Source organism: Sinohyriopsis cumingii, chromosome 7 (genome assembly GCF_028554795.1).
Source record: "Sinohyriopsis cumingii isolate HCF-2022 chromosome 7, ASM2855479v2, whole genome shotgun sequence".
Classification (NCBI taxonomy): Eukaryota; Metazoa; Mollusca; class Bivalvia; order Unionida; family Unionidae; genus Sinohyriopsis; species Sinohyriopsis cumingii.
In genome coordinates this window covers 127,298,191-127,323,603 of record NC_142967.1, presented here as the reverse complement: position 1 = coordinate 127,323,603, position 25,413 = coordinate 127,298,191, and the positions used below count along the sequence as shown (strand labels likewise).

At 33.6% G+C, this 25,413-nt stretch overlaps 1 protein-coding gene across 5 annotated transcripts in view; it reads left to right on the top strand.

The window, feature by feature from the left end:
- LOC149796089 (roundabout homolog 2-like) overlaps nt 1–25,413 on the top strand; it is a 354,790-nt gene that overhangs the window by 317,609 nt on the left and 11,768 nt on the right. For 3 of the 5 annotated variants that reach the window (XR_016422486.1, XR_016422485.1, XM_089965998.1), the window contains exons 17-28: nt 4,232–4,303; nt 6,982–7,143; nt 8,565–8,589; nt 9,108–9,166; nt 12,283–12,482; nt 13,514–13,643; nt 15,386–15,451; nt 17,592–18,411; nt 20,294–20,421; nt 20,710–20,895; nt 21,784–21,918; nt 22,487–22,579. Coding sequence is in view for 3 of the 5 variants with exons in the window: in XM_089965998.1 (XP_089822124.1) it covers nt 4,232–4,303; nt 6,982–7,143; nt 8,565–8,589; nt 9,108–9,166; nt 12,283–12,482; nt 13,514–13,643; nt 15,386–15,451; nt 17,592–18,411; nt 20,294–20,421; nt 20,710–20,895; nt 21,784–21,918; nt 22,487–22,579 (2,076 nt within the window). In the remaining 2 variants the exon portion in view is untranslated. The remainder of the gene's footprint in view (nt 1–4,231; nt 4,304–6,981; nt 7,144–8,564; nt 8,590–9,107; nt 9,167–12,282; nt 12,483–13,513; nt 13,644–15,385; nt 15,452–17,591; nt 18,412–20,293; nt 20,422–20,709; nt 20,896–21,783; nt 21,919–22,486; nt 22,580–25,413) is intronic. The other 2 variants (XM_089965999.1, XM_089966000.1) reach the window with 2 other exon arrangements.

The window sequence follows — 25,413 nt, the reverse complement described above, 5'->3', positions numbered from 1 at the left end:
TACCATACAAAATTGTTATACCATGCAAAACCATTATACCATACAAAATTGTTATACCATACAAACCATTGTACCATACAAAACTGTTGTACCATGCAAAACCATTATTCCATACAAAATTGTTATACCATGCAAAACCTTTATTCCATACAAAATTGTTATACCATACAAATCCATTACATCATACAAAACCATTATGCCATACAAAACTATTACACAATGGAAAACTGTTCTTCCATACAAATCCATATTTACAATACCAAGCATACCATACTGAGTCTATATTTTTGCAGTGATATTATATTGTGGTGTTGTTAATTACTGTGAGTTTCCTTATATAAGAGAGGTCATTACACCGCTGAAAATCTATTCCACTGGCCTTGACAAAATATGGTTTCCATGGTAGCTGTCATGGTACCTGTCATTGTACTGCTTAGGGCCAATTACAAATTTGACATTTAAGTACATCACTATCCTATTGATGTCATCTTGCAGTAATTTATTCCATTTATCCCTATCCCATTGATGTCATCTTGTAGTAATTTATTCTCCCTTATCTCTATCCCATTGATGTCATCTTGTAGTAATTTATTCCCCTTACCCATATCCCATTGATATTATCTTGTAGTAATTTATTCCCCTTACCCCTATCCCATTGATATCATCTTGTAGTAATTTATTCCCCTTACCCTATCCCAATGATGTCATCTTGTAGTAATTTATTCCTCTTACCCTTATCCCACTGATGTCATCTTGTAATAATATATTCCCCTTACCCCTATCCCACTGATGTCATCTTGTAGCAATTTGTTACCAGTGCTATATTCAACAAGTGCAGGCATCTTTGCTGATAGAAATGTGTCATGAATTGCCAGGGTAATTTTATCCAAGTGAAATTGACATCATTATCCAAAGGGCAAGTTGCCACTCATGCTGCACAGATGTCTGCATTTAGAATTAAGAGTTTGAAACCTTTCAAATTCATCTTTCAACAATTCAAAATATGCACTTTCCATACAAAAAGGGAGTAACTGAATGGATAAATGATTTAACTCCATTTTAAAGTAATGATTGATTTATGTAATAGGTTTGCCAACTGCAGTTAATGGACCTAATTGGAAAACTGCATTTAATATTGGCACCATGGGGCTTTTTGCATACTTCTCACACACTGTAAATCACTACCCAGTATTAGCTTGTGCCATTTTGAGAGGGTTCTTTCAATAGCTGTATTAGGTGGAAATTCTGCCGTCACACCAGGGGACTGAGTGTGGTGATATGGAAAGTATTTTTCCATTCTTCAATACATTGTTTTTATGCTTGGATGTAATGAAATGACTAATTAATCTTGTAAAATTTAACACATAACAATACTAAAGCGTTTAGGTTATTTAGAATAATGGATGAAAGATTGGGATTCTAAGTAATGCAAGCTGCAAAACAATAATGACAGGGAAGTGAGGACACCTGATGTTTTTCTTTATTAATCATCTGCCCTAGCTTTGAAAGTTCACATGAGGAAAGAGATAAGGCATTTCAAACAAACACATTAGAACAATGTGTGAAAGCAAAACTCCTTAGTGATAAAGAAAACAGGTTTTAGCATAGCAAAATCTAACTTTGATCGATACTAACAGAAGACATTTTTAATATATATTCTATGTCATATAATATATAACAATTGGGAATGTTCTTTATTGCCCAAGTAGCAACATAAACAAAATTGATATGTATGGTTTGTGAATTTCTTACATGTCAGTTTTAGCAACATCTGCCTGCCAGTAATTTGTGCCATGATCTAAATTCTGTAATAGAAGATAATCAATTTTTGCTTTTATTTAAGGCTAGTATATATATATATATATATATATATATATATATATATATATATATATATATATATATATATATATATATATATATATATATATATATATATATATATATATATATATATATATATATATATATATATATATATATATATATTGCTGCCACATTTTGTTTTAAATTTGTATAAATTATATTTTGGTAATAAATTTTTATCAATGAGAGACTGCATGTGACAGCTTATTTTCAATAACATGATTTAAATTACATAAATTCTGTGAAAAACAATTATGTTTAAAAGAAGCAGACTCTTGTATCATGTAGGGTCAACTTATCCACATTTGTCAATTTGTTTTCTACTTTTCATATAAATACCTCATAATAAGGATTGAATGAAGAGGAAAATTATTAATAATCTGACATTTTATAGTGAGTCAGTGTGCCCTTCTAATTTATCATTATTTTATTATCTGTACAGTCAGTGTAGCTTTCTATTTTCACAATGCATCATGCCCAATGTCTGAAGTCAGAGAGTTGTGACCTAATTAATCAAAATGAAGTTATGATTGCACTGATGGGAGGGCAGTGTTTATAATCAAACCCATTTTCAGCATTTTATCTAATTCATTAAATTGGAGAGCTGAATTCATTAGACCCGCTGGTGACAGTCATTTGCATCATGCCTTAATGTAGTGTTTTTAACAGCTAAATGAGGCACAACCAAGGGGAATGTAATCTTTTTCTGAACTGCTTCCTTTTAAAAACTGGCTCTCATGTAATTGATTACTCTTGTTACACTTCATTTTGGTTATTAAATCCTTATAAAATGTCCCTGTTTCAAAAGGTTTTATTTTATTTTGATATGCTTAGACTTTATTTTGTCATTTTTAAACTTTATCTTTACATGTTTAGACATAATTATGACATATGTAGGCTATATTTGACATGTTCAGACTTTATTTTTACATGTTTTTTAAAACTATTCTGCAAAGTTTAGATTTGATTTGGACATGTTTAGATTTGATTTGGACATGTTTAGATTTGATTTGGACATGTTTAGATTTTATTTGGACATGTTTAGACTCTTTTTAGAAGTCTTTTAATATTTAGTTTGTATTTCTCTTTCCCTTTTGTTTTGTCAGTTTTCATTCTTGTTACATGGGATTAGTAACAAAACTCCAATGTCCGACATGTAGATTTTTAAACATCATGTTAAGTCTTTCATTTTCTTCTGAAATGTACTCCCACTCAAAATTTAATATTTCATCTTTTGGTAATACAAATACACACAATCACAACATAGAAGTTTTTGAGAAGTACGTTTTTAAAACTTCATAGGGGCCCCGAGTGGCCGAGTGGTCTAAAGCGCTCTCCGTTCCGGATCACTGCCATCTCACCTCTGTCTGCGTGGTTCGAGTCCAAGGCTCGGCTAGCGTCGGTACGTGGGAAAGCCTGCCAGTAGCTTCTCGTGGGTCGGTGGTTCTTCCCTGGGTTTTCTAGAGTTCTTCCTCCACCAGTCATACTGGCCGCCATGTATAGCCTATCTTGTGCTGAAAAATGGCGTTAAACCCTAGAACAACAACAACAACAAAACTTCATATAGTGACTGACCCTCCAAAGCATCAGTTGATATTTCTGTATCAATGTTTAACACTTCTGTTTTTGGAATTCGGTCAAAATTGTTTTTCTTCTGTCTATCATATGTACTCAGTGATAAGTCAAGGCAAACTGCAAACAGCAAAGATCATGATCTGTCATAGTATAATGTGCCTGCAGATTGGGGTCTATGTTGTTTGTTCTACTAATTACTCCAGACAAACTGCACAGACACAGATCTGCCAGTGCTTTATGCAACGGTAGATCTGAGTCTATGAATTTTGCAGTTAGGTTCAACTTATAAGTGAGTATATATGGTAAGTAGTTGATATTCCAATGTAAGGTTAAAATGACAGGTCTTTCTTGTTGGCCTATACAATCTGGGATCACTAGTTCCTTTTTTAGCCAAGATAAATTACTACACATTTTTCAGTCAATGGAAATTTGTTTTAGCTGCATCATAGTGCATTGTAGTCTGACTGTTCCCATTAGTTATAGGAATGTTCGTGGAAAGATCGATATGAATAATATATACCTGCTAGATCAGCGCCCATTATGACATGGGAAAATAATGTTATATATATGACAATATCTTCACTTCAAGACTAAAACAAACATAACAATTTTTAGGACCTATTTGTAATTGGTCTCCACTGAAAGTTTAAAAATCCCACTTATTTTTCAAAATTTGTAAGAAGATTTACCATTGAGAGACCTGATGTATATCTGTCAGATGCAAACTTAAATCAAACTGACATTGAATGTATATCATTTTGATACCTACAACATGTTCTTTTGTCTTCAGGGGATCAGACATACATTGTTGACAAACCCCATAGTAGCCCCGACACCACAACAATAGGAACACTCACACAGGGTAAGATGTTTTCTCAAGCAAATTAGAATTTTGACAAGCGGCTTAGTATGGAAGTGAAATTACGATTCAGGATATTAAGTCCTACCCGTGGGGCTCTTCTTTCAAGAGGGTCATCACCTTAGCCATTTCATTTACTGCTAGTATCATTAATCAGGTACCATTCTTTCTTTTTTATTAACTGACAGTTCAAACAAATAACCTAATAGTTTTTCATTTTATGCCTCTCTATGGTCCACTTTTGTTTATATTAAATTTGGAGTGCAATATAAAGAGATAAGATGAGAACGGCTTGCTTGTATGTAACTCTTTACTGAAAAGTCATTATTGTTGTGACATTTTATCAAGAAATATGGTAGACTAATCCTTGCATTAATTGGAATCAAATATTCAAGGCAATTAATTAGTCTTTCCCATTTGCTGAGAGGCAGGATAATTGAATTTCATTTTAAAGCCAGATTTTTAGATAAACCAGTAACAAATCAGCTTTGGATATCTCCTTTCCCATTTCCATTGTTTTTGCAATTTAAAGGCCAGTAGCATAACTTTACAAAGAATGTGATAATCCTATTTCTTTAATCAGCATTCCTAAGTTCTTCCAATTTCTTGTTTATGAAATGTTGCCATATTTCCTGAAGGTGCTAATTGAATTGTATTAGTGAAGTGGACTGTGAAATGGGGTCACAATTTCCTGATATTAATTGAATTCTATATGTCAATTGCATGATAAAAATGGCCATATCTCGTTCCATTGCTAATTGAACTGTGTCTGTCAATTGGACTATGAAACCGACTACAATTTTATTTTTGTCAAGCCCACTCAACTTAGCAGTCAGTTTTGTGTCCATATTTTCTGTCCTACCATGTGTCTGTTCATACCTTAGGTTTATATGAGTGTTAAATGTTTTTACTTATATTTTATTTCAATTCCATTTAAATCCCACTCTCTTTGGATTTTGAAATAGAACTAAAGTATACACTTAATCATATCGAGCCTAATAAATATTGTCAGTATGGAAGCTTGGGATTGGGGTCTTGACATACAGTTCATGACCAGCTTCTTGGGATTGGGCATGATGTACAGTTCATGACCTTTTTCCTTGAATTGGTCTTGAGGCACAGTTCATGACCAATTTCTTGGGATTATATTTCACAGAACTCATCCTGTTATGAAAATGTTTTGGATTTATATAAATGATACTGACTCAACAAAAATTAATGGCACTGTTACTTAAAACAGAGAAACTTTTAAACAAACAACTTCTCCAAACTGTTGAATAGAATCTAACTTGACAGAATGCATTCTGACACGAAGACCATTAAGGTCTGTACAAGTGATACAGATCTGCCATGAAATATTGCTCTTCATGATATTTTTGTTTTAAAACTGCTGTATAGAATTAGACTGACTTCTGTATAGAAGTTGACTGACTGCTGTGTAGAATTTGACTGACTGCTGTATAGAAGTTGACTGCTGTATAGAATTTGACTAACTTCTGTATAGAAGTTGACTCTGTATAGAATTTGACTGACTGCTGTATAGAAGTTGACTGACTGTTGTATAGAAGTTGACTGCTGTATAGAATTTGACTGACTGCTGTATAGAATTTGACTGACTGTTGTATAGAAGTTGACTGCTGTATAGAATTTGACCAATTTTGATTGACAGCATCACAGCATGAAGACCTTTCAGATTCATAGAAAATATGCTAGTCTGGTTAATTTGATCTAATCTGACAAAGAATTTTGACATAATGTGCTTTCATTGTGTACAAATGATGCCAATTCAACACTACAAGTTGAAAAACATTTACACAACTTTACCTATGAAAAAACTTTTGATAGAGTTATCACAAACTTGGACACAGAACATCCTGGCAAAGAGGCCTTGCAATATCAGATTGGGATTATCCTGATGTGGCATTGGATATGGATTATCCTGATGTGGCATCAGATAGGGATTATACTGATGTGGCATTGGATATGGATTATACTGATGTGGCATTGGATAGGGATTATCCTGATGTGGCATCAGATAGGGATTATACTGATGTGGCATCGGATAGGGATTATACTGATGTGGCATTGGATAGGCATTAACCTAATGTGGCATTGGATAGGGATAATGATGTGGCATTGGATAGGGATTATAATTATGTGGCATTGAATAGGGATTATACTGATGTGGCATTGGATATGGATTATCCTGATCTAGCATTGGATAGGGATTATACTGATGTGGCACTGGATATGGATTATCCTGATCTGACATTGGATAGGGATTATAATGATGTGGCATTGGATAGGGATTATACTGATGTGGCATTGGATAGGGATTATACTGATGTGGCATTGGATAGGGAGTATACTGATGTGGCATTGGATAGGGATTATCCTGGTGTGGCATCAGATAGGGATTATACTGATGTGGCATTGGATGGGGATGAAGAAAGAAGATCCAGAGATACCCTGAAATAATTTATTTTTTTCTTTTATTTTCATAACACCTGCAGTCAGCAGCATTAGAATAAATTTTAATGCAAAGCAACCTACTGTCCCAGATATCTTGGGTAATTTTGTCTTGCATTTGGCTGTTAGCCAGATGTCAGTAAAGTGAATGATGTCAGGCCTACTTTGGCCTCTTGGGTAGTTCATTACACTCTCTATTTGTCTGTCCATAGGATCTGAGCATGCTGACCTGATGAAGGAGCCCTGGTTTATTGGTGTTCTGATTGGGACCATAGGAGGCACACTCTGGCTGGTACTGTGTGTATTCTCCATCTGGATGTGCAAAAAGAAGAAACAGAAAAAGAAAATGAAGGAGAAGAGATATTATACAGGGGGTAGGTGTTGAAATTTTAAACTCTGAGTATATGACTCCTATTTCCATTCCTACTGCTTCTCTGCCTCCCCATTCTCCCCATTCTTCTCCAGAGGCGTAGCTATGATATTTTGCGCCCGGGGACAAACTATAAAATTGGCGCCCCAGCCCCCTCCCCGTTTAATCACATTTTTTAATATTACCCTTGTTTACTTATTATAATGTAACGTTATAAGCCTTGTACCTTGGCGCCCGGGGACATATGTATCCCCCTGCCCCCCCCAGCTACGCCTCTGTTCTTCTCTGCTGTCTCCCTCTTCTCTTCTGCCTCCTCTGTTTTCTTCCTGTTGCAAAACTAAGTTGTACAGATAAATACAGGTCTTGTTTTCGTGACAGATTTGAAAGAACATTTTCTTTTCCACCCAGATTAATCACCACAAACAAATTAAACACCACAAACAAATTAAACACCACAAACAAATTAAACACCATAGTGCATAAGCAGGTTTTCAAAAACTTCAGAAAGTTTTTTAATCAAAATTATGGTTTACAAGTTTAGCAATATATTTAAGGTGCAGGTATTAGAAATGTCCTTGCTTGAGGTGATTAATGATGGAGTACACTTAGCAGGCAATGACTTCCTAATGGAACCATGTCTTCATAATGGAACCATGACTTCATAATAGAACCATGACTTTTCATAATGGAACCATGACTTCATAATATAACCATGACTTCATAATGAAACCATGACTTCATAATAGAACCATGACTTCATAATGGAACCATGACTTCATAATATAACCATGTCTTCATAATGGAACCATGTCTTCATAATGGAACCATGACTTCATAATGGAACCATGACTTCGTAATGGAACCATGTCTTCATAATAGAACCATGTCGTCATAATGGAACCATGACTTCATAATAGAACCATGACTTCATAATGGAACCATGACTTCATAATATAACCATGACTTCATAATGAAACCATGACTTCATAATAGAACCATGACTTCATAATGGAACCATGACTTCATAATGGAACCATGACTTCGTAATGGAACCATGACTTAATAATGGAACTATGACTTCATAATATAACCATGACGTCATAATGGAACCATGACTTAATAATGGAACCATGACTTCATAATATAACCATGACTTCATAATGGAACCATGACTTCATAATGGAACCATGACTTCATAATGGAACCATGAAAATGGATTAAGAAAAGTCAAGAAAGATTTCTATCTCATACATGTATATCTTCTTCAACAAATGCTGCACTATGTTAATTATTGAAAAATGTTTGAAGAAGTAAAGTTAAGTAAATTTATCTGTAAATAATCTGCATTTAATTTGCTGCTTAAGATGAACTATAAGACAAAACTTAAATGAAAATTTAATCAATTAACAATTTTTTTTATTGCAGAGCCAAAACACAAGATAGGTGAAAGGTAAGATTTTTTTAAAATGGAATTTTTGTGAAACATAAGAATAAGTGTATTTTGTAGCCATTTCTTACATTGGTTCATTCTAATTGACTCATACAAGACAATTTGGGAACAACAATTTAATATTATTGCAACAGATGGAAAAACAGAAATATTTCAGTTTTATGTTGGCAACAGCAGATCTGTCCTAAAGTTACAAAAACATGTAATCCAATCCCATGGTCACATCTGTAATTGAATGCAGTCAAATTAGTGAAATTGACAATATCTTGCACTTTAAGACAGTTTATCAATAATTACAGGTGTATCATAATTGACTAATTAGTTTTGTATAATTAGGTATTCCTTTGACAGTATCTTTGTAATAGGTATTCCTTTGACAGTATCTTTGTAATAGGTATTCCTTTGACAGTATCTTTGTAATAGGTATTCCTTTGACAGTATCTTTGTAATAGGTATTCCTTTGACAGTATCTTTGAAATAGGTATTCCTTTGACAGTATCTTTGTAATTTCGTTTCAGTAGTAATATGCTGTACGGGAACTATGGCACCAAGGACCCCAACTTACACTGTACGAATGGTAGGCGTAGTCAAGATATAATTGGTTCCTTTTGTTCTAGATATTGTAGAAATAGAAACTTGGTCTAGATCTTTTCTTTTGTTCCTGGAATGGATTGTTTAATTATGCTTATTTTGCAGTATTCTTAAACCATCATCATATGTTTCATTCCACACAAAATAGCTTGCCAGCAATGACAGATTTGTAAAACATTACTAAACTGTTATATTCTGTGAAGTACTTTCCATTTCATTTGACTTTGCTATATCTTTTTGACTTTGCTATATCTTTTTGACTTTGCTATATTATGTGAAGTTCCAGCTATTTAATTTTTGCTTTGCTATATCCATAGGGAAAAATTATTTTATTTTGACTTGGTTGTCAATACATTTTGTTAGTGGTGAATGTTATTTACATTTCATTACATTAAATAAAAAATAAAAAAATTGTTATCTTGTAGACAAATACAGAATAATTAAGACATTTTGGGTAGCAGTAAAAATAGTCCTGCTGAATGACAAAAATAGATTTGCACATATTTTTCTTCCATAGGGTCAAATGAAATTTCATTGTAATTATTTGGAATTTTAATTTTACAAAATTCACATTTATATCACCTATGATAATTTCTAATCATAAAGTAAAGTAAAACCCTGCCATAGTAGACACCTTTAAATAAAGATTACTTGGTGATATAGAACATGTATGAACCCCTTTTCTTAAGTTACATATTTCACTTCATTCCAGTTGTAGTTTTTATTTTATATAAAATCAACATGAAATATATAAATATACAAATTTTATACTAGACATAAACATGCTGTAAGCAACATAAAACAGTAAGCAGCATAACACATACAGTAAGCAACATTAAACAGGCAGTAAGCAACATTAAACATATAGTAAGCAACTTAAAACATTACAAAGACACATACAATGTTACAATGCTTGACATGGCCACTGACTCATATAATGTTGCAATACTAGACTTGTATAATGTTGCAATATTAGACTCGTATAATGTTGCAATACTAGACTTGTATAATGTTGCAATACTAGACTTGTATAATGTTGCAATACTAGACTTGTATAATGTTGCAATACTAGACTTGTGCGCTTATGAATATAATCTTACAATTCTAGACTTGGTCACAGACACATATAATGTTACAGTGCTAGACTTGTATAATGTTGTAATACTTGGTCACAGACACATATAATGTTACAGTGCTAGACTTGTATAATGTTGTAATACTTGGTCACAGACACATATAATGTTACAGTGCTAGACTTGTATAATGTTGTAATACTTGGGCAGAGGCACATATAATATTATAGTGCTAGACTTGGGCAGAAACACAGATAATGTTACAATTCTAGACTTGGGCACAGGCACATATAATGTTACAGTGCTAGACTTGGGCACAGGCACATATAATGTTACAGTACTAGACTTGTATAATGTTGCAATACTAGACTTGGGCACAGACACATATAATGTTATAATACTAGACTATGTCATGGACATAGATAATGTTGCAATACTAGACTTGCACACAGGAACATATAATGTTACAATATTAGACTTGGACACAGACACATATAATGTTACAGTACTAGACTTGGGAACAGGCAAGTGAGTAACACATTGTAAAACTGAATAAAACAATCTTTAAAGGGATTAATACTATATAAAACTAAGTGGAATCACTCTTTAGAGGGATTAATACTATGTAAAACTAAGTGGAATCACTCTTTAAAGGGATTAATACTATGTAAAACTACGTGGAATCACTCTTTAAAGGGATTAATACTATGTAAAACTAAGTGGAATCACTCTTTAGAGAGATTAATACTATGTAAAACTAAGTGGAATCACTCTTTAGAGGGATTAATACTATGTAAAACTAAGTGGAATCACTCTTTAAAGGGATTAATACTATGTAAAACTAAGTGGAATCACTCTTTAAAGGGATTAATACTATATAAAACTAAGTGGAATCACTCTTTAGAGGGATTAATACTATGTAAAACTACGTGGAATCACTCTTTAAAGGGATTAATACTATGTAAAACTAAGTGGAATCACTCTTTAAAGGGATTAATACTATGTAAAACTAAGTGGAATCACTCTTTAAAGGGAATAATACTATGTAAAACTAAGTGGAATCACTCTTTAAAGGGATTAATACTATGTAAAACTACGTGGAATCACTCTTTAAAGGGATTAATACTATGTAAAACTAAGTGGAATCACTCTTTAAAGGGATTAATACTATGTAAAACTAAGTGGAATCACTCTTTAGAGGGATTAATACTATGTAAAACTACGTGGAATCACTCTTTAAAGGGATTAATACTATGTAAAACTAAGTGGAATCACTCTTTAAAGGGATTAATACTATGTAAAACTACGTGGAATCACTCTTTAAAGGGATTAATACTATGTAAAACTAAGTGGAATCACTCTTTAAAGGGATTAATACTATGTAAAACTAAGTGGAATCACTCTTTAGAGGGATTAATACTATGTAAAACTAAGTGGAAACAATATTTAAAAGGACCAGTACTATTTCAAACTGAATGAAAACAATCTTGAAAGGGAGCAAAACTTTGGTCTGTGCATTTGGTTGATGACAAGATTTTTGTATATAGTTAGCATAATATTCACAACAATGCCAGAAATAACAATGCCAAAAATAACAACAATGCCAAAAATAACAATCTTTCATCATTTGTTTCCAGTAAAAAATATGCCACTGATCATGTCCAAAATAAAATTCCAGATTTTTTAACTGTGTAACAGATTGTTGTACAACTTGATTGTGCCAAGCCAGATTTTTTAACTGTGTAACAGATTGTTGTACAACTTGACTCTGCCAAGCCAGATGTTTTAACTTTGTAACAGATTTTTGTACAACTTGACTGTGCCAAGCCAGATTTTTTAATTGTGTAACAGATTGTTGTGCAACTTGACTGTGCCAAGCCAGATGTTTTAACTGTGTAACAGATTCTTGTACAACTTGACTGTGCCAAGCCAGATTTTTTAACTGTGTAACAGATTGTTGTACAACTTGACTGTGCCAAGCCAGTTATTGATAGCCCATTGTTTATGCACACTTTTGCACATCTTGTAGATTTGGGACTCTCACCAGAGCTGAATGCCTTTCTACAAGGGAAGAAGGAAGTGGGGACACATGATGACAATATCTATAACACTGCTGGAAGCAGCAGCTTTCCAGAGCTTAAAACTTTTTACCAGAAAGCAGATCCTGTTGCTCCATATGCCACCACCACCCTCATTGAGTCTCAGAATATTATGAGACAAAGAACACAGGTATGTAAGAGACAAGATAAACAATAAAAGATACTATTCCACTTTACATTATATGTAACAGATTTACCAGTCTAATGAATTATTCCACTTTACATTATATGTAACAGATTTACCAGTCTGATGAATTATTCCACTTTACATTATATGTAATGGATTTACCACTCTGATGAATTATTCCACTTTACATTATATGTAACAGATTTACCAGTCTGATGAATTATTCCACTTTACATTATATTTAACAGATCTGCCAGTCTGAACACTATAAGCATTTTCTCTTGCTCAATTTCCATCATTAAAAATCTGTTAAAGAATTAATCAGGATAAAAACAACAAAATATAACTTGTGACTGGATCATAGATTCATGAAGACTGACTTGAACATTTTCATTTTTATGAAACCCATGTTAAACTATTGGAACATGTACAATGCCATTATCATTTTATAAAATTTAAGCAAATTTCAAGAAAATAAATAAAAGGAAAAAAAAGTAAAACCACTGAGTGGAAGTAACACAGCTTGGGTACATAGCTTAATGAGGCACAGTTGTGCTATTGGTTTTATGTGACATGGATTAAATCCCAGTTATAGGTTTTATGTAACAGGAACAAGATCCAACTAAAGGTTTGATGCAACATGGATTAGATTCCAATTATAGGTTTTGTGTAACATGGATTAGATCCCACTAAAGGTTTTATGCAACATGGATTAGATCCCACTAAAGGGTTTATGTAACATGGATTAGATCCCACTAAAGGTTTTATGCAACATGGATTAGATCCCACTAAAGGGTTTATGTAACATGGATTAAATCCCACTAAAGGGTTTATGTAACATGGATTAGATCCCACTAAAGGGTTTATGTAACATGGATTAGATCCCAATTTGCTTGTAAGAGATGCTTAAGCATTTGTAACATATCATGGCATTTAGAACTTCAATTCTGTTCATTGGATGAGAAGAAAGGTTGTCCTGCAGAAATAATCAGTATTAGTGAGTGTTAATTTTGTCAGTGTTTATTATATTTCAGGGCATGGACCATATGTTCCGTCCAATTAACCATGGATACATCCCATGCAGTGAAGGCTCAGCAGACAGTTGTCACAAGCCAGAGGTGGCCAGTAGTGACTCCAACACTGACAACAGCCGGCCTAACACTAGTATGTGCTTTAACTTTTAATGTGATAAATGCATACAATTACTGACAACAGCCAACCTAACACTAGTATGTGCTTTAACTTTTAATGTGATAAATGCATACAATTACTGACAATAGCTGACCTAACACTAGTATGTGCTTTAACTTTTAATGTGATAAATGCATACAATTACTGACAACAGCCGACCTAACACTAGTATGTGCTTTAACTTTTAATGTGATAAATGCATACAATTACTGACAATAGCTGACCTAACACTAGTATGTACTTTAGCTTTTAATGTGATAAATGCATACAATTACTGACAATAGCTGACCTAACACTAGTATGTACTTTAACTTTTAATGTGATAAATGCATACAATTACTGACAATAGCTGACCTAACACTAGTATGTACTTTAACTTTTAATGTGATAAATGCATACAATTACTGACAATAGCTGACCTAACACTAGTATGTACTTTAACTTTTAATGTGATAAATGCATACAATTACCTACAATAGCTGACCTAACACTAGTATGTGCTTTAACTTTTAATGTGATAAATGCATACAATTACTGACAATAGCTGACCTAACACTAGTATGTACTTTAACTTTTAATGTGATAAATGCATACAATTACCTACAATAGCTGACCTAACACTAGTATGTACTTTAGCTTTTAATGTGATAAATGCATACAATTACCTACAATAGCTGACCTAACACTAGTATGTACTTTAGCTTTTAATGTGATAAATGCATACAATTACTGACAATAGCCGACCTAACACTAGTATGTGCTTTAACTTTTAATGTGATAAATGCATACAATTACTGACAATAGCCGACCTAACACTCAGATCTGTTATAACTTTTGATTGTAATAAATGCAATTACTGATTTTGCAAGTCAACTTCTTAATTACCATGGCAACTCATAATTTGATAAATTTTTACTCACTGATTAACTTCATTTCTTAGTAATGATAGTCAATGCAACATAACACCAGTCCATAGCCATATAAAGTAATTTCACAGCCAATTAGGTCATAGCATTCATGCTAACAGTGTTATAATATTTATGCTATAGATAGTAACATTGTTAGGATGTACATGTTATCCTAAGGCAACACCTGATAACTTTGAACCCAGACAAATTTATGATCTATTTTTGATATTATGCAGGTTTCTCAGATTTTACAGAATGATTGCAATTAATATGAATGTTTCATGCAACAGGTAATATAATTGGTCATATTGCAATTATGGGACCACCTTCAGCTGTTTTGAATAAACTGTTTTATGAACTACTTTTTGATGCTAAAAACTGAATCTGCTTTAAGTATATTTCGTTATAATGGTTATGAAATAAAGCATTTCATGATCAATTGTAAAAAATACTGTAGAGCTTATGTATTTTATTTTTTATTTTCTCCCACCAGGATGATACATACAGGATAATATACCAGGATAATACATACAAGATAATACACCAGGATAATACAAGACTTAAATGTGCATGCAAGAATAGCAGCAACATTAAGATTTTGTAGATGTAGGGTGGGTGGTGGTATCATCATAACACAGTGTGCAGACAGATCTGCAGAACCCCTCCTGACTGAAATAACTATGTGGCAAAGTACTTTACACAAACTTCCTAAGTATATAGTATTTCTGTCAAAGTCACCAGTTAGCCTTTTATTTTGACTTTATTTATTTACTTGTCTTATGATTATCCTGATGTTTTTTTCACAAGGTGGTCCCCAAGATGGCAATGATCCTATGCAGAGTCCAACCAGTGATAGTGGGAGCCACACAACAGGTAACCATCCAACAAAAATACAATCTCGTTGATCAGGACATTGCTTATTTGGATTATCAGTTGACCAACATTACATGTATTTCTCTGAATCATTCAGATTTGATAAGTCCTAGAGTCATTCATTTTAGATCTGAATCAACATATGCATGACTGTTTACTTGTTTTGTGTCTACCCAAGTCTGAATCAACCCAAGTATGACTGTTTACTTGTTTTGTGTTCAACCAATAGTCTGAATCAACCCAAGTATGACTGTTTACTTGTTTTGTGTCTACCCAAGTCTGAATCAACCCAAGTATGACTGTTTACTTGTTTTGTGTTCAACCAATAGTCTGAATCAACCCAAGTATGACTGTTTACTTGTTTTGTGTCTACCCAAGTCTGAATCAACCCAAGTATGACTGTTTACTTGTTTTGTGTTCAACCAATAGTCTGAATCAACCCAAGTATGACTGTTTACTTGTTTTGTGTCTACCCAAGTCTGAATCAACCCAAGTATGACTGTTTACTTGTTTTGTGTCTACCCAAGTCTGAATCAACCCAAGTATGACTGTTTACTTGTTTTGTGTTCAACCAATAGTCTGAATCAACCCAAGTATGACTGTTTACTTGTTTTGTGTCTACCCAAGTCTGAATCAACCCAAGTATGACTGTTTACTTGTTTTGTGTTCAACCAATAGTCTGAATCAACCCAAGTATGACTGTTTACTTGTTTTGTGTTCACCCAATAGTCTGAATCAACCCAAGTATGACTGTTTACTTGTTTTGTGTTCACCCAATAGTCTGAATCAACCCAAGTATGACTGTTTACTTGTTTTGTGAAATTGGCCTTGATTAGAATAGCATCTTCAAATTCTTGGTTTCAAAAATGTAGTTTTATAGACATTGTTATATTATGCTTTGTTAAGTCAATTAAATAATCCATTTAATACTGCACTGTGTTAAGACTATTACATAACACATTTAATATTGTACTGTGTTAAGACTATTCCATAACACATTTAATATTGTACTGTGTTAAGACTATTACATAACACATTTAATATTGTACTGTGTTAAGACTATTACATAACACATTTAATATTGTACTGTGTTAAGACTATTCCATAACACATTTAATATTTTACTGTGTTAAGACTATTACATAACACATTTAATATTGTACTGTGTTAAGATTATTACATAACCAATTTAATAGTGCACACTGTTGAGACTATTAACAAACCCATTTAATCTAGCATGTAATATCAATGTTCAGTCCATCACTCCATATCACACAGCCAGACTGGAGCTATTCTGGTGTTTTTACCAAGATCCATGCATCAAAATTTCGAGATGGACTAAATCAGACTCTTCAATTCATCCCAATGTTTTAAAATATGTTCACACTCTATGGCTGAAGTATTTGGAAAGTGTGGATATGTAGTAAATGCAGAACTCCATTCATGTTTTGTTCCAAGTTGATGGAACAAACTCTTTGATATTTTGACATACCTTTACAACACATAAAAAAAGTTTCTGCCAGTTTGGAATAAAATATATGTGTAATTTTGTATATGTATGAGGCATGAGGCATCAACATATCACTAGCCAGTATATCACTGGCTAACACATCACTAGACAGTATATCACTAGCTAATATAGTAATACTTTCCAGTATAACACTAGCTAACATATCACTAGACAGCATACCACTAGCCAGTATATCACTAACATGTCACTAGCTAATATATCACAAGCTAACATATCACTAGCCAGCATATCACTAACATATCACTAGCCAGTATATCACTAGCCAGTATATCATGAGCTAACTTATCACTAGCTAGCATATCACTAGCTAGGATATCACTAACATATCACTAGCCAGCATATCATGAGTTAACTTATTATTAGCCAGTATATCATGAGCTAACTTACAACTAGCCAGCATAATGCCAGCTAACAAATCACTAGCCAGTATATCACAAGCTCACACATCACTAGGAAACTGTTTTTCAACATATTTAGGTTTGACAGGTCTTATATTGTTTTGTTGTTTCTTATCGTTCTCTTACATTCAATATATTCTTTAATTGTCCTTCAGGTGTCCTTAGACTTTGTTATTCCATGTTTTAAATTTTAATTAATTTTCCTTTTCAGATGAAAATGGACTTCTTCTAAAACACAGAAAGAAGACAAATAGCAAGCTTCTGGGTCCAAACAAGCAAACTACAGTGAATTGGGCAGAGCTTCTACCTCCACCTCCAGAGCATCCACCCCCTAGTGAGATGGATTTTAGGGGAGGTAATCCTCCACCCACATACTCTGAGGTTCATGGAGATGACCGTGCCAACTTGAATAGAAGTCCTATTTCTCCAGTGTCTTTTTCCAAGCTGTCTGCATGTTCATGTCCTGTTCCACATTCACAAACTCCTGTTTCAAGCTGGAATATGCCAGTGTATTCAGACAATGAGTGTCCGCGATGCCAATCTGAAAAATATTTTGATATGCGGCCGTATTCTCCTAGGCAGTACATACAAAGGACTCAGTCCCCACGGACTCCCACCTTAAACAGTGGTCCCTCACGAACTTGTGGAGTATATTCTCACAATCATTCACCACGAGGGAATAATGTGAACCATTCTCAGCCCACCAGGGGCACCCCTACAAACTACAATTCTTCCACAAGGGGAACAACCCCAAGTAGGGGCTCACAGAGTGATCAGGAATCCAATATTCCATGTTTTCAGCAATACAGAATAGTTCCCCAAAGGGAGGACTTTAGATTTTTTAGTGACAGTCAATGGGGCCCAGGTCCAGCCCCACCAGCCCCTCCCTGCCAGCAGTGTGTAGATCCCTCCAACATGGACCCAAGTAGGGGTCCAGATGGATCCTGTGTAGACAGGGCATGTCAATCATCACTGTCAAGTCTTGTGGGAGACCAGTCGTGTTTAAATAATTCCTTGTACCATCCAAACAGGTATTGTATTGTCTTCTTACCAAGTTTTCTCTGTATTTGCCGACCCTGTATTTTTAAGAATTTTATATATTTTTACTCTACTCATCATAGACCATATTTTGAAAGATTTTATTTTTTTAACCTGGCTGGTCATAGAATGTATTTTTAATGATTTTAGTTTTTTTTCTACTCTGCTGGTCATAAACTGTATTTAAGGATTTTATAGTTTTAACTTGACTGGTCATAGAATGTATTTTTAAGAATTTTACATTTTAACTTGACTGGTTGTAGATTGTAAGAATTTTACATTTTTAACTTGACTGGTCATAGAATGTATTTTAAAGGATTTTTTTTATTAATTTGACTGTCATAGAATGTATTTTGAAGGACACTATATTGACTGATGAATGAAAAAGACTAACATTTTTACTAACAGAGATAAAGACCTGAGAGAGAGAGAGAGAGAGAGAGAGAGAGAGAGAGAGAGAGAGAGAGAGAGAGCACATCAAAGATACAAAGGGAATGAAATTCTATGGAAGTATTAGTATTTAATATCACCTCTACACAGTAATGGCTATCTGGTACATATGACCTCTACACAATAGTGGCTATGCAGTACACATCACCTCTACACAATATTGGTTGTGTGGTACATATCACCTCTACACAATAATGGCTGTGTGGTACATATCACCTCTACACAATAATGGCTGTGTTGTACCTATCACCTCTACCGAATAATAGCTATGTGGTACCTGGTACTTTGTTGTGTCTTTGATGTGTTCACTCTCTCTCTGTTGGGTGTTAAATCACTATTATCAAATGAGTTCATCTTTTTCATTCATCAGTCAATATCTTGTTCATTTTGTATCCATTCACCCATACATCTGTTTGTATCCATTCACCCATACATCTGTTTGTATCCATTCACCCATACATCTGTTTGTATCCATTCACCCATACATCTGTTTGTATCCATTCACCCATACATCTGTTTGTATCCATTCAGCCTTACATCTGTTTGTATCCATTCACCCATACATCTGTTTGTATCTCTTCATGTGTCAGTCGGACCCATTTGCTTAATCTTCAGTTTGTCTCTCACTCAGTCAAAATAACAGGCTGTATTTTTCTGGCTGTTTTATGCTTGATGGACACTTTCATAGGACTTTAAACTGCAGTATAAGAGTACATGTAACTGAAGGTGAACTACACTTTTGTTCAGTTGGAAGTGAACACCTTGTGTAAGTAGACTGAACTAATGACTGTATTATGTGTTGAGATTCCGTACAGTCCTGTTAATCAACTAATGACTGTATTATGTATTGAGATTCCGTACAGTCCTGTTAATCAACTAATGACTGTATTATGTATTGAGATTCCGTACAGTCCTGTTAATCAACTAATGACTGTATTATGTATTGAGATTCCGTACAGTCCTGTTAATCAACTGATGACTGTATTATGCATTGAGATTCCGTACAGTCCTGTTAATCAACTGATGACTGTATTATGCATTGAGATTCCGTACAGTCCTGTTAATCAACTGATGACTGTATTATGTATTGAGATTCCGTACAGTCCTGTTAATCAACTAATGACTGTATTATGTATTGAGATTCCGTACAGTCCTGTTAATCAACTAATGACTGTATTATGTATTGAGATTCCGTACAGTCCTGTTAATCAACTAATGGCTGTATTATGTATTGAGATTCCGTACAGTCCTGTTAATCAACTAAAGACTGTATTATGTATTGAGATTCCATACAGTCCTGTTAATCAACTAATGACTGTATTATGTATTGAGATTCCGTACAGTCCTGTTAATCAACTAACGACTGTATTATGTATTGAGATTCCGTACAGTCCTGTTAATCAACTTATTCCATGTCATTTTCAGAACTGGTCAGAATATCAACACAAATTTAGACAGGTACCGTAGTCAAGACTCCCCAATTTCTGAGGATGCAGATTATGCGACAGAGTCGGACATTGAAGTGACAAGGTGTCAGGAGGATCCGAATGATGGTAAATATTTCTCTCTTGTGATAACATATTGTTTTGCCACATATCAGTCAAACACAGGTAGAGTGATGGTGGCAGTCTAACCATAGTCCTTCATTAAGTATTGTGAGACACAGACTGAAGGACTATGGCAATCTAACTTTAGTTCAGTATTAAATTTTGTGAGACACAGATGGGGGGACTATAGCAGTCAAACTAAAGTCCTGTGTTAAATTTTAGAAAGTTCTATATTCTGCATTAGTTCTGTACTCATCTGAAACGTTGTTCAAATATTATTACTTTGTGTTACAGATCATTGGGCCACAATAACAGACCAGTGTAATACAGACTGTAGCAGTGTAAGATCAAGCACCTGTAGTTCTGGCGATGGTTCATTCCTGACTGAGGCTGATTTTGCCAGTGCGGTTGCCAGAGCTGCCGAAATGTCAGGCTTGACTGTTGTGGGTACTACTGTCTGTGACCTTAATCCAAAGTCAAGTAAGTGACCAGTTTGTTCTCCTTGTTCATTGTACAAGAATCAGAATTGGTACGATTGTTCCAAACATTATTTTTAGTAATTTAATCGAATTATATGTTTAATACCATGCCAGAAAAAGTAATTTGAGAAGTTTTCATTAAATGTTAGTAACACAGAACAGTGATCAGTGGTTATAGTAAATGTTAGAAGCACTGAACATGATCAATGGTTATTTTAAATATGTAAAATATTTAGAGTTTAATATCTGAAGTATTCAAAAATTTGCAATCTAATTTCATTCCTGTGATTATTTGAAATAAATGTCAGGTAGACTAAAATCAGTTGTAACTATCAATATTCCTGGTATATGTGATAAAATCAGTTGTAAAGATCAATGTTCCAGGTATCTGTGATAAAATCTGTTGTAAAAATCAATATCACAGGAATCTATGATCAAATCTATTGTAAAAATCAATATAAGTACCTATATTAAGTTTGATTTTTCTTTTACATCAGAGTTGTCAATCCTTTTTAAAAAAAATTTGTTGTAATATTTTAAATAATGATATTAAATTTCCCTCCGTCTACATCATAATTTAAGAATCAATGAGTAGATTGAAATAATTTGTGTACAAAGTTTTTGCATTGATGCCTAGAGTCATGGTCTGTTTTAAAACTTGTTCCTTCATTATTTTACACTTGATTGTGTTCTTTTTGACTCCAATTGATTAACTAAAAAGATGATACTTTACATTTCAGTGAATGTCCTAGTTTGCTCTGTTAAAACCAAAGTATAGATAATCCACATTTGCAAGATTTAAATTTACCTCAGTTTTCAGTGAAATCACATTTTTTCATTACAGTAGATATTAGAAATAATTCCTTTTAATAAAAAAAATTCATTCCAGAAAAAGAGAGACGACAGCGTCGCCCAGCTCGCCCCATTAGTCCAGGGTATAGCACTGACAGTAATTATGGGTCCATTGATATTGTACATAGACCCTACCCCAAGTCCCAACGCAAAAAGCAGTTATTAGAACAAGGTAGCTTCTTCCTACATTATGTATTCAAAACTGATCTGAGATCCTAATCTATGTATCAAACAAGACTGATTTAAGTTCTTTATTTTAAATTAATGGTGCCTACTGAATCAAGTCAGTTCCAGCATACACCATACCAGTTATGTACAGATGATAATCAGGGAATTTTCATTGTCACATTAACACGTATGACAATTTGCCACCACTGTATATATAACATTAATCTTTAAGTGCCTTCCCCATGTAATTTCTCGTTTGTGAAGCAACAAATTGAACAAACAGCTTCCTACACTCACTTCAATATATGAAATGATTTTGTAAGAATGTTTTTGTCATGTTTGCTTATCTTTTACATGATGCAGATAACATTTACTTTTTTTTTTCATTTCACTCCTATTTCAAAGACAGCCTATGCTTTTTGGTCTGGTATGAAAGGAAATATTAAGCCAAAAAGTTAGCGAGCTGTTAAATTTGTTTATTAGCCTATTTAATGTTTATTTAAGAGATTGTTGGATGTTTTGTTTTTGTTCATTTGTATGTTCCATTGTAATATTAATGCAATTATTTTCAGGGAAAAGACCTTCTCAGAAAGACCAGTATATGCAGAGGGAAGGCTTTTCCAGAGGTTTAGAATCCAGTTACCAAGAAAATTCCCATCCCACTGGTAAGTGAGACAGTGGAATATTTAAGGGGAATAATGCATCTCAATGATGGAATGGAGAACAGTAATTATCTCCCTTTACTAAACTATTATATTGGAGCAGTAGTGACGATCTGTTCCCAGATCCATACTAAATCAATGTTTTCAATAAAAATTTATAGATTATGAAGTCTATTAATATAAAAGATATAAACAAATTTAACATAATTTTGTTCATCTTACAATCATTCACATAATCTTCCACCATTCATAGCCCTTGTCACAGAATGGTGGGATACAATTTTGTTAAAAAGTAATTTATTTTTCCACATTGTTGTGTATTGTTTGCATGCATTTGTTGACTGTTTACTTTTTACTTTTACTCCTCCAAGTTACATTAGTTCATCTATACACTGTAACTACATTTGTGACCAGTTGGGATTTATTTTAACATCTATACACTGTAACTACATTTGTGACCAGTTGGGATTTATTTTAACATCTATACACTGTAACTAAATTTGTGACCAGTTGGGATTTATTTTAACATCTATACACTGTAACTACATTTCTGGCCAGTTGGGATTTATTTTAATATCTATACACTGTAACTACATTTGTGACCAGTTGGGATTTATTTTAACATCAATAGCATAGATATTCAGACCATATCTACTATTAAGTGTAGCACAACTATCACACATAATAGTTGTCTCTCACCATAAGGCACCTCAGTATAACATCATACCTTTTACAATACACATCATAATAACACTGTCCCTTAACAATGTACCTCTTTATAACTACTTTTCTACAAGGCACCTTTGGTGTAATAGCCCTTTTTACAATATACCTATTTTCAAGGCACTTCTGGTATAATACTGTCCATTTTACAAGGCACCTCATTATGACAGCCATTTTACAAGGCACCTCATTATAACACTGTATATTTTACAATGTACCTTAGTATAACACTGTCCATTTTACAAGGCACCAAACTGTAACAGTCATTTTTACACAGCATCATTATAACACAGTCCATTTTACAAGGCACCTCATTATAACAGTCCATTTTACATGGCATCTCATTATAACACAGTCCATTTTACATGGCATCTCATTATAACAGTCCATTTTTCATGGCATCTCATTATAACACAGTCCATTTTACATGGCATCTCATTATAACACTGTCTATTTTACATGGTATCTCATTATAACACAGTCCATTTTACAAGGCACCTCATTATAACACTATTTTACATGGTATTTCATTATAACACAGTCCATTTTACAAGGTATCATTATAACAGTCATTCTTACATGGTATCTCATTATAACCCTATATTTTACATGGCATCTCATTATAACATGGTCCCTATTTTAATTATATGGCATCTTATTATAATGCTATCCATTTTACATGGCCTCACATTATAACACTGTCCATTTTATGTGGCATCTCATTATAACACTACATTTTACATGGCATCTCATTATAACATGGTCCCCATTATATGCATCTAATTATAATGCTATCCATTTTACATGGCAGCTCATTATAACCCTGTCCATTTTACATGGTATCTCATTATAACACTGTCCATTTTACATGGTATCTCATTATAACACTGTCCGTTTTACATGGTATCTCATTATAACATTGTCCATTTTACATGGTATCATTATAACAGTCCCTTTTATATGGCAGCTAATTATAAAGCTAATTATAATGCTAACCATTTCATATTGCATCTCATTATATTATGGTTGCTTTTACATGGCACCTCGTTATAACATTGTCCATTTTATGTGGCATCTAATTATATCACTGTCCATGATACAAAACACATTATGAAAGTCCATTTTACAAGGTACATAATTATAATATTCCATTATACATGACAATTCATTATAATATGTTCCCTTTTAATAGGCACATCATTAAATAACACTATCCATTTTACATGGCACATCATTATAACTGTCCATTTTGCATGGTATCTCACTATAAGTTTTTTTATAAAATGGCATCTCATTATAACAAGGTCCTCTTTTCATGGCATCTCTTTATAACAGTTCTTTTTACATGGCATCTCATTATAACATTTTTACATGGCATCATTATAACACAGTCCAATTATATAGTATCTCATTTTAACACTGTCCATTTTACATGGCATATCATTATAACACTTCATTTGACAAGGCATCTCATTATAACACAGTCCATTTTACATGGCATCTCATTATAACACAGTCCATTTTATGATGCAAAAAATGATTATTGATTCCATTATGTAATAGTAAAGAAGGGTGGGTGGCCAAGTGGTCTAATGAGCTCACCTTTACCGATCACTGCCACATTGCCTCCATTTGTGGGGGATTGATTCTCAGGCTTGGCCAAAGTGGCTATGTGAGAAAGTGTGCCAATAGCTTCCCGTGGGTTGCTGGTCTTTATTGGGATTTTCCCAAGTTCTTCCTCCACCAGTTATACTGCCCACCATGTATAGTCCATTGCTTGTTGAAAATGGTGTTAAATTTACAACAACAACATGTAATAAAAAGACTATGTTCAGTGTAATCAATATAAGACACCTCAAATACAACATGGTAAACAGTAATGGCTCCCATGAATAGTTCTATTGTAAGGATTGTCCATTTTATGTCTGATCAATGTCTGGCCCACTTTAACATCCTCATCACATAACTGAGTGCTGTCTGGCACTGTTTAGAATCCTCGTCATGAACAGAATGCTGTCTGACACTGTTTAACATCCTCATCATGTAACTGAGTGCTGTCTGACACTTTAACATCCTCATCATGTAACAGTGTGCTGTCTGAATCTGTTTAACAT